The 11,066-nt window shown below is 40.5% G+C and overlaps 1 protein-coding gene across 2 annotated transcripts; it reads right to left on the bottom strand.

Moving 5' to 3' along the window:
- Positions 1–4,704: 4,704 nt before the first annotated feature.
- On the bottom strand, positions 4,705–8,715 carry fam8a1a (family with sequence similarity 8 member A1a). Of its 2 annotated transcripts, none has more exons than XM_072447147.1 (5): positions 8,281–8,715; positions 7,911–8,034; positions 7,109–7,232; positions 6,669–6,808; positions 4,705–4,905 (listed from the first exon to the last, which is right to left on the bottom strand). In XM_072447147.1, the coding sequence occupies exons 1-5, from the start codon at positions 8,684–8,686 to the stop codon at positions 4,761–4,763; spliced, it is 939 nt and encodes a 312-aa protein (XP_072303248.1). In that variant the 5' UTR covers positions 8,687–8,715; the 3' UTR covers positions 4,705–4,760. The 2 variants fall into 2 exon arrangements, with proteins under 2 accessions (XP_072303248.1, XP_072303249.1); XM_072447148.1 differs by having other exon boundaries at positions 7,911–8,031.
- Positions 8,716–11,066: the final 2,351 nt, after the last annotated feature.

The following is an 11,066-nucleotide window of genomic DNA, read 5'->3' as shown; positions in this document are numbered from 1 at the left end:
ACTATAATGTTTGTCTTTGCCTGTCCCCAAAAATAAAACATGTGTAACACAGACGGTTTGTCCACCTCATTTCCTTTGGCTGGATTAGACACACATCTGCAGCAGAGACTTTTGACCACGGAAAGGATTTTGTTGCATTATTGTCCAGACACCCGGTGGTACAAACCGTTATGTAAGAACAGTTAACTGGGGTCAACATGGGGTCGGGTTGCAGGATGCACGAATCTGAAAAAGATGGCTGCCAATTCTAGGGCCTCGTCACTCTGTGCCCTGAATGCATGGTCAGGTCACAGTGGAAGACAGTCTTCAGTCTGAAAGAATTATCATTATGAAACGCAAACAAAAAAAAAGATCAAACGAACTGAAAAAATGCAAGCTAAAAAAAACAAAAACAACAACTGAATATTCGTGCATACTCACATGCATCAATCAATCAACATACAACAACTTACAACAGGGGAACACTGTTATGACACTGTTAAAAGCTCTTAATAGTTAATTTTGCGTTACATATCCAATATGGATATATATTCAACAACACATGGTCTCATTAAAGCATTACAGACGAACAATCAATACTGTGACTTTGCACCCTCCATCACCACCCTCCCCTGATCGTCTCTCCTCAAAATAGATTTACTTTATCAGTTTTCAAGTCTGTTCAACTCAATAGTTACACGACCAGCTTTAAAGGAGACATATTCCATCAAATCATCTTTTATGAGCTTTAACCACGTTACAACGGTGATCCCTCATCATTCCTTTACTTGAGTTGTATTTAAATTGATTCATGCTTGTTTGAGTGACCCTGAATTGTCCTGCGAGTTCAAGAGAGTGCTAGGAAAATGTCTGTTTTCACCTACCCCCTATCTCCGCCCACTCTGCTGGTCATACATGCATGGTCATACATCTAAGGTTAAAAAATGTCCTGAAGCTTATGCAGTGAACGTTTATACAAATATTTGTCTCGATACTCAATATCAAAGTCTTTTAAAAGACAGAAATCAATATATTTAGTCTTTTGCACTCATCTCTACCAGAAAGAATGTGGGAGGGGCTACTGTACAAGAAGAAATGTTTGTCTTTAATAAATAGGTGAAGCAAATTCAAGCCATGGGCCACTTTCCAGACACAAACCCTATTTATATTCTGCACACAGGCTCATAAAATCATATGAGATGATATAAGGATGTACACATAGTGGCAGAGTGGTTTTCCCTTCAGAAGGATTCAAATTTCACCTAAAATGAATGAGTAAGCGTAGTTAAACAAGTTGATCACCTTTTGGTCTAAAATCTAAAACAACATAGTCACTGTATTATTATTAAGATTCTATCAGATGCATAACTACAAGATTAAACCAGACTCCTTGGTACAGTCGGCTATTTTTAAAGTAAGACATGAATCTGGCCTTTTTCTTTCCCAGCAACCTTTGGTCTATTTATAGTTCATTTCCACTTAAATTTCGCACTTCTTAAGTTTTCAATTATGCAGAGTCCTTAAATCACAGCAGACCCAATTGCATAACACATCTCATTTCGAAGAGTGGATTATAAGCTTGTATTCACTCAAATGTACGGTTTACCACAGTGTATTTAGTCGAATGGTTTCCCTCTGTTTTTGCATCAGAAGTGAGTGAGTTCACGTCTCATTTACAGAGAAGAATGCACAGATGTTCAAATGCCAAAAATGCTCTGGATGAAGTATACTTTATCTTCACTGTACTAGCGTGTCGTTACATGGTTAGCATGCCATGGTTTGTGCTCATGTACATTGAGATAAGTAAAACGCCTTAAAATGTGTGTCACTGCATGTCTCAAGCGTCTTAGGGTCAAAGTGCACACTGCCTTTCTATAGCTGTAAAACTCAGGAACGTTAACATTTCAAGGGGAGAGAATTATCCAGTGGTGGGAGATGTACCCGTACTGAATTTAAGCAAGTAAAAGGTACAGATACAATAGGAACAAAACAAAAAACTGTTTAAAAATGTTCTTTAAGAGTAAAAGTATTTCTTTCTTTCTTTTATTTTTAGAACGGATAAAGTGTTAAACTAGGTGAAAAAGTATGGCTCTGTTCTTTGGTCAACAGAAGTTATGCATATATGTTTGTTCAGTCAAAGTTGGAGCTTGACCTTTAAAGCTTTTGGCAGGATGTCAACATGAACATTAAAAAAACACCCCTCAAACCAAATATATATATGTATACATGTGTTTGAAAATTGCACACCAATGATATTTAGCATACATTTTATGATTGCTTGACTTGTCCATAGTGAACCACATATCAGACATCTTTATATGTATATTCACAAGCACATTTTCAGTGTGGTGTGACTAAACAGATTATTGATAAGGGCGTGGCTGGATATGTTCTGTCATGTGTCTCCCTCTCCCTCCCTCTCTCGCTCTGTACACTGTAGTACTACATGCTCTGGCTGACAGCTCTTGCCGAGCCAGCACATTCCTCTTTTTTACTACTTGAGAGGTTTGTGGCCTAGATGTGCGCTGATTGGTCCATGAGGCTCAGCGCGTGAGGCTTCGGAGAACCAATAGAAAGTCAAGTTGAAGATGAGGGGCGTTGACAGACAGCGAGATGTGGACTCCCTCTGGTGGATGATACTTGTAACAACAGAGTTTTGCATGATCAGAGGAGCTACATGCTTTCTTGTCCCAGTTTTTTTGTTTTGTTGTTGTTTTCTGAACTTCACAGCCATAATAAGTGCTGCTCAGGGGCAGAGTGTTTGGGTTTGAGTCTCACACACATCAATAACCATAATAATTAACCATAATCACTCACTGAACTGTTCACTTTCTGCACTACTGTAAATCAAACTGTAAATTTTGTCTACATAGTAAGCCTACCATATGTTATTTTTTGATCTAATAGCCTATTTTATCCTATAGCAGATTTAAATTATATTTATTTTTGACTTATATAGGTTTGTTTTATCATTGTTTTATGCTGCACCGTATCACCAAAACAAGTTCCAATGTTTGTGAATTCTGTTCATTGACAAGGGCAATAAACTTTTTCTGATTCTGATTATAGAGGTGCAAATGCAAAAGCGACAGCGACTTAAAAAACAAAATACTCTGTGGCCCAAAAAAAGAAGGAAAACTGATCTGAGGAATGCCATTTTCCAAAACGTAATTTCGAATCTCAAACAAGACCTGCCGCTGTGTCGGCCTTGTGAGTGACAGCCCTAAAACTGCAGAGTGTGTGCCATTTATAGCCTCCAGTAACATTGTGATGCATGTATGAAGTTACACTCAGTTTAACTTGAGTAAAAATAATTATATGGGATAAACTGTGAGAAGGCTGAGAGAGCAGACAGCACATCCCAGACAAGTTGAAAACCAGAGTTGTCCTCTTGAACCAGGGGCAAAAGGGAGCCAAATCTCTGAACATGAAGCTGATCGCTGATTGGACTTGCTAGACAATAGGCCTATGTTCTGTATTTTTTTTTTTTATTATGTCCACTACACCTTTTGTATACCTACATCCCTGCAGCGCTGACACTGTAGTCCTGCGAGTGCAAACATAAGTCAAACTGTAAAACACAACTTTCTAAACACAGGCTTAAATAAACAGAGAACAGCGGTGAGAGAACACATCACAGAGCAAACACCAAATGCTGAGGCGAACAGGGCGCTCTCGTATAATATCTGCGAGCTTTGGTGCAGTTGGTTGAATTTAAATGTGGTTTTCTGCAGGTTCCTTCATCGCCTCGGGTCCCAGCGCTCGGAGATCAGAGAGAATGTTCAAACACTGCACTCGTCTCTCCTCCAGTGTCTTCTCTCTGCCCCTTCAGGCAACTGGGGTTTTGTCTCACACTTAATCCCCCTCAGCGACTCTGTGTTTTTGGCCGGCGCTGCTTGTCCCTTTGCGATGTGCATTAGAGACACTTTACTGCTAAGCCTCTCTGTACTTCATCTGAACAGAGAACTTGAGGCACAAAAGGTTGGACAAGGACATGAACTTTTGGAGAGCAGACGCAATGGATGGTAAAATGTTTGGATAGAGCTTGTTATTTTTACAGCACTTGGTTATGCCTAAAAAGTGATAGAAAAATAAAATGTGCTTGTTTTTACACGTCTACATTATTTTTCTCTTCTAATATTGCTTTCTATACAGTGAACAAAGCGACAATAAAAAGTGGGACACGCTCTAAATCAATGGGACATGAGCGACCGGTATATTTAGTAGATATTATTTTATTATTATAAGTGTTAAGAATAGATACAAACTTAGACAATTCTCTTTAGTAAATACATACAAAATATAAGCATGAACATTTTGCCTCATCACATTGAAAATACAGGCAAAGGCTGTTATTGTATAATAAATAACCTATAATGGTTCCATGACAATACTTATCAGGTAAAACAATTTGATTTTTAGAAAAACACTTGATTATTCAGGACAGATTTTATCCTGCACATTATTAGCAATCCAGTGTAGTTGAGTTGTTTAACACCATAGACCTATTTAGTGCAATTCATGTCAAGTAGAGGTGGGCAATATATAAAAATATATATCATGAATGTTATTTGAATATCATTTAGAGCAATAAATGTTACAAGAGCTGATTAAAAATAATGTGATGTTATAAACTTTCTAACAAAGGGTAAAAGGTGATATTTCTTCCTTTTGTGACATGCATTTTTGTCAGTATTGCCCACCCCTAATATAAACCTTAAAAGATTGATGTCAAAGATCATGGTACCATTTCATTGATTCACACAGTCACAAACCATGCATTACCTGCCTGTTCTGCGCTGTACAACAATGGTGCCTGCAACAATATCATACACAGTCCGGTTGTGCTGGAAAAATAGCAGCGTTATGAAGACAGGAAACAGGAAGGCAATGGAGAAGTTCTTGTTCAGGGCTCGTACTGCAGAGCTGCAGAGAAGACATAAACAGGAGATGATCAGGTAAACGGAGTAGTAATATTCTTCAGCAGATTGAGGTATCATTCCCTAATGTATATCAAGTCTTTGGTGAAAAGTGATGCATGGTAGCACTGTGTTTAGGTCCAATTATCGCCACAAAAACAGATTTTGGTACCTGAAGTTGTAAGTTGTTTTTATGAAGGAAACATCTCTCTCAGTTAATTTTAAATCAAAGTTAGTTTTCAGTAGTACAAAGAAATATGATCTAAACCAGGGGTGTCAAACATACGGCCCGCGGGCCTTATCCGGCCCGCCAAATGTTTTAATCCGGCCCGCCGAACATTTCAAATTCATATCTAAAATAAAAAAATAATAATAATTTTTCGTTCATAGAGCCGTAGTTACATCCGTAACCGTTTTTATCGCTAAAACTACACGTCCCACAATGCCGCTGGTGGCCGCCCCTCCCCCGCGCGGATCTTCACTGCCGTGTGTACTGCAGAGGGAGAAGTGCTGAGAGAAGTCGCGTTTGCGCACTTTACAGCACTTACGCACGTCAGAGCAGAGGTCTGAGCGAGGAAAGAGACGTGTGTTTTGGAAAACATGTACGTGGAAAAAGAAAATCTGTTTTGTGGATATTAGAGCTGTGCTAAAAGTGGATCTAATGTGGAGCTAACAACAAGAAAACTAACTTGTGACGATGCTCTGTGAGGAAAACATCCAAACCTTTACAAACTTGGACAGATCAGGAGCCACAGGTAAAAACACAGGTCAGAGTGTAATAAAGTATGAACATGACTGTGTCCACACTAATGTGACTGTGAACACAAACACAATGACCTCATTTGAGTCACTACAATATGAATCATTTTGTCACTGAGATCAGCTTAAACTATGAAAATAGCGAGCTCATATTAAGTTTGAGCAGAAACATGTCTGTGATATCAACATTTCACATCAGAAATCACATCAAAAGTCCATGTTCCTGTTCCTGCTGCTGCATGAATATGGACTCAGTCTTTCACCTGCAGCAGATATGTGCAACAGTCTCCACAACTATTACTGTAAAAAAGCTATTTATTTCTTCTGTTTTTTATTGTTTTATTTTGTACATAATAGTTGGCCCACGATTTGACAAAAGAGTTTGGTTTGATGGAACACTGTGGCTCATGCACTTATTCTATATTTTCAAGGCAAGAGGGGTAACTTAACCTCCTTACTTAAACGCTCCCACGTTTGTTTGTATTTTGTGGTGAGTCAGTTCAGCTGAACAGATAACTACACAGATGTGGAAATGTTAGTACATTTAAAAGGTTTTTTAGATCTTGAAGTTTATTTTGTTATAAAGTCAAATACAATATTTTTCAGTTCCAAATACCTATGACTAAAAGTTTATCTCTGTAGATCAACTCTGAAGTTGTGATGCACATAAACTGAAGCACAGTATTGGTGAAATTACACTTGTTTTTCTTAATACATTTTAGTTTATGAGAACAAACGTGTTTGTAATTTCTTTTAATCGATCCAGTAATTGCTTCAAAAACAGCGTAGGCTATATAAAGCTATTGATTTCTTATATTTTGTATTGTTTTATGTTTTACCTTATGTTCGACCCGCGAGCCAGCCTGAGTGTCGAAATTCCGCTCAATGAGTTTGACACCCCTGATCTAAACACTGTCTTAGAGTAGAAAATGTTATCCTACATGTAACAAACACAATGATCATCTGCATTTCTGAGGCAGTGGTGATTCCTGGTGGGACGTGTGGACTTACGCTGAGAGGGAGACATCTGTTGCTGGGACGACGAGGACCCGGTTTGGGCGCACTATTGTTGTAGTATCACACATCACCACTTGGAGGCCGAGCAGAAACTTCCCCGGTGTGGCTCCCCCGGCCGTCCAGATACAGATGGTCTGACAGAAGAAGGAATAAAATCCTCAGGACATTCGTAGTGACAGGAGAAAGGCCAGATGCTCTTTGTTAGCAGACTTGGCACTGAGCTGAATCCCCCGTGCAGTGCCTTCTGGGAAAACACAGCCCTAATGTAGAGCGCCAATCTGACACCTGGTACATGACTTCATCTCAGGCAACTGTACATACAACATTGCATCACTGCGCGCGATGGGAAAACAGAGCAAATACTGTACGCTAAACAACACTCAAAAAGGTGCAGTGCAGATTTGTTTTTCTAAGAACTACCAAGACAAACTCACCTCATATACGCACACAAGAACCCTGTACACCAGCGCTACGGCCATCATCTTCTGAAGGTCCTCCATAGATGTGTTTTCATCGATTTCCTCCACAATAAAGTGTGTTATGAACTTGGCGATGTCCCTTAAATAAAGAAAAAAAGTCAATGAGAGGACGCTTTTGGGCAAATGAACTCATGTGTCTCTGGGGTCTCTTATTATAAATGTATAGTGTGCACAACTAATCCCTGGAGTGGTGAGTGTATGGTTCAATGGCTTTTGAACATTTTACTAATTAGATACTGGAAAGGATTTTCTAGATTCTTAACCATTAAAAGAAGCAGTTTGAGCATAAAACAAAAGTCCAGGTCTAGACTCAAGAGTAGTGTCATTTCAAACTTGATTTTGATACTAAAGAGAAGGTTTGACACAATAAATACCACATCTGTAAATAAGAAACTTCTTTTTAATAGCCAATTAGAATTATTATTTTCAACACAAAATAAGAGTATTATTTATTTATTTGTTCTAGTTCTGATACAGACATTTCTGAAGTTATTTATGAAAGGTCCCACATTTGTGATTTCTTTTCAGTATCAAGATTAAATTATTCTTAAATTTGGATACTAGTTTTAGCATTGATTATCATTAACCCGAGAGGAACGGTCTATTGCCTCCTTTTGCACTTCTTTACTCTTTGGAGGCTTCAGGTGTAGATTTTCCCCCCTTATTATTATTAATTTTGCACATTTTTGTTTTGCACATTTATGTAAATCTTCCTTTAGAACAAGTATGCTGATAATCTGTGTTAACACACACTTACTTCATCCCACTCAGGTGCATTATACACAGTACTATCGTGGCCTTCACACAAAACAAGATGAAGAAGTCCACAGTCTCGGCCATGAACCTCTGGAGGGGAGAGGGGACCGTGTACTCTCGCCCTGCTAAAACACACAAGCACAAAGCATGCCATTATGAGACACACATCATCCAAAACGTGTGGCCCACAGACAGTAGTGGAAAGCTAATGGAGGCCTGAACGAGCCCTACTTAAACATGTAATCTCACCAAGTCTATAAGCCTGCTCTGAGACTCATGACGTGGCTTAACCAAGACTACACTGCACTTTCACGTGTGCTTTCATCCGATGAGCACAAATGCAGATGCAAATGTAGTAGATTATGCAGTACCCGGCGGTGCAGGGGTCCCATTCGGCAGCTGTCCTGAGCGGGCATCCGTAGTAGGAGTTCGGGAGGCTGCTGCTGCCCCCGCTGTCGTCTGGTAAAACTGGTTGTTCCGCGCGCCCTCGGTATATCCAGGCAAACTAAGCGGATACGAGTAGTTGTACCAGTGCCTTGCGTCGAAAGCCTGCGGTCCCCTGCTTGCGGTGGTCCCGTGGAGAGGCGGGACGGCGTGCGGGGGAGGAAAGGGCAGCGTGGACAGTGCGACCCAGCTCTGCCAGCTCGCGTAGCCGCAGTGGTAGCTCCACATCCACCGCTGCAGCTTCTGGCAATAGTCCGTGGTCGCGGTGGTGTTGGCGCTCGGAGGAGACGCGGGGTCCTCGGGGCTCTTGTCACTGGGAACAGGCGAAGACATGTCCTAAAAGCAGTCCCCGGTTCAGGAGCCGTTAATCTTCCGCCGCTGTTACCGCAGACTCGCCGCGCACTCCGGTGTTCCGGCATGTCAACCGCGCATGCGCAGCCAGGGCAAACGTGCTGGGGACATGGATCAGAACGAGGCTGCAGACAGACAGGCAGGCAGGCAGGCAGACAGACAGACAGACAGACAGACAGACAGACAGACACCCTCCTGCATGATGTCTTTCATGCCTTCCTCTTTTTATGCTTGCTGCCCTCGCTCCCCTCACTGCTTGTCCTTCAAAGTGCCTCTATGCTCCTCCTGCTTATCCTTGCTATGACCATCTTTATCATTCTTTCTTTGCTCACAAAGCTAAGCCTTTCTCTGCTCCTCCTGTTATTTCCCTCTCTGCTTCTCTTCTCTCTGCTCCTGCTGTTGTTCCTGCTGCTCCTGCTGCTGAGCACCTCTCTCTTCTGCTCCTCCTGCTGAGCCTTTCTTTCTACCTCTGGCTAAGCCTTTCACTGCTGCTCCTGCTGTTTCTCCTCAGCATGGCTGTAGTCCAGCTCCGTCCTGGGCTGCGCTCTGGACTCGGTGCAGGAGGTGGGGGACAGAAGGGTCCTGGCTAAACTCACATCTATGCTGGACCATGAGTCTCACCCCTGCAGGACACTCTGTCCGCTCTGGAGAGCAGCTTCAGTGACAGACTGAGCCATCCTCGCTGTGTGAGGGAGAGGTTTCACAGGTCTTTTCTTCCTGCTGCTGTCAGACTGTATAACAAACACTGTTAGTCCTGAACATGTGCAATACCGTCATATTCATGTGCAATTACTGTCATACTCATAAGCAATTAAGGCCATATTCATGTGCATATAACTGATGTAAATAAAAGTGTTTACTTACCATTAGTATTATTTAGTCTTATGCTAGCCATTTTTTTTACTTTACTTTATTTTATTATTATTATTTTATTTTTTATCTTTTTATTTATTTATTATTTTTCCTCCATTCCCTATTAAGAAATGAGGAGTTTTTTTAATAAGAGTTTTTTGTTTTGTTAATAAGAGTTCTTTAGAGTGTTTTTTTCCAAACTTCCTATAAGTTATCTGTCCTTTCCTCCTGTATCTATTGCGTTGTAACACCGAAATTTCCCCATGTGTGGACAATAAAGGATTATCTTATCTTATCTTAGCTGTCCATTCCTCTCCTTCATGTTTTCATTCCTCCACCTCCTCTGCTACACGTGTTAAGCCTGCTATTAGGTTTCTCGGTTAAGCTCTTAGGGAAAGGGTATGTCAGATCCTAAGCCACAAGATTTATTGATTTATTGACTCATTGATTCATTGATTCATTGATCAAGAATGCATCCATTTTGTAGGGTTAGGATGACACTTCTGAGGAAGATGACAAAACATGTTGAAGTAAAAACACAAGTGAGAGTGCGGGACACTTTTAGTTTGAGTGTGGACAGTGGAGACATGGAGTAGAGGAGGAGGATGTTATGCCCATGCTCTCATATAAAATACAGGTCTGACATCACTGGGGATAATACTGATTGTATAATTTGTCCCTCAAAATAAAAATATGTACCGTATTTTCCAGACTATAAATCGCACCTTTTTTCATAGTTTTGGCCGGGGTGCGACTTATACACTTATATCGGGAGCGACTTATATGTGATATTATTAGTTATTTTCACACTGCATTTCATACTCCAGTGCAACTTATATATGTTTTTTTCTTCTCTATTATTTATTTTTTCTGGTGCGACTTATACTCCAGATAGTACGGTAGTCTTACTGTGCTCGCCTCTCCACAGACCTGCAGATCGGTTAGACACACTCACACACAGACACATAAAGAAGTGCCACTGGTCGGCTGGGCATAGCCACCACCGCCTGTGGGAGGATCTGTAAGGACGACTGACAAAAGAAAGAAAATAAAAATGTGAGCTGTGCCAAAAATCACACTCCTTTACCGACAGAAGATTCCGTAGCTGTAGATGTCTCCATTGACTGTGTCTTTCAAGTTCAAGAATTAGGCCTAGTGACAGATGACGCTCGCTGTAAGCAGAATGATTTAGTAGTACCTTATGTTATCTGTTATCTGAGTAAGCCTAATAATACTATGACTAAGAGCTGACACATGATGTGTCTTCTTTACTTGCCTTTTATTCACCTATTTCCAGACAAATGTATTGTAAGACCTTTTGGTCTTACAATACATCAGGTCTTGTACTTCTTGAACATGACCGTTTCATTACAATAATCTAAAACTGCAGAATGTCTGTGCTCTTTACTGTTAGGATCTGTTCTTCCAGATGAACATTTTTCAGTTAAATTTGTGAATGCCAAAATAATCTGTAACAAGGTTTAAATACAAACTTGTAAAGACTCTTCAT

This window comes from Eucyclogobius newberryi, unplaced genomic scaffold (genome assembly GCF_026437365.1).
Source record: "Eucyclogobius newberryi isolate DKJ021-1_F unplaced genomic scaffold, fEucNew1.0.hap1 SCAF_16, whole genome shotgun sequence".
Classification (NCBI taxonomy): domain Eukaryota; kingdom Metazoa; phylum Chordata; class Actinopteri; order Gobiiformes; family Gobiidae; genus Eucyclogobius; species Eucyclogobius newberryi.
This window is presented reverse-complemented; position numbering and strand designations above follow the sequence as displayed.

Bases quoted from the DNA above. Each gene is read 5' to 3' on its own strand.
- fam8a1a (XM_072447147.1), bottom strand. From the start codon at position 8,686: ATGTCTTCGCCTGTTCCCAGTGACAAGAGCCCCGAGGACCCCGCGTCT. The intron at 8,035-8,280 runs GTACTGCATAAT...TGTGTGTTTTAG, and splicing joins TGGGACCCCTGCACCGCCGG to CAGGGCGAGAGTACACGGTC. The intron at 7,233-7,910 runs GTAAGTGTGTGT...TCTTTATTTAAG, and splicing joins ATGCACCTGAGTGGGATGAA to GGACATCGCCAAGTTCATAA.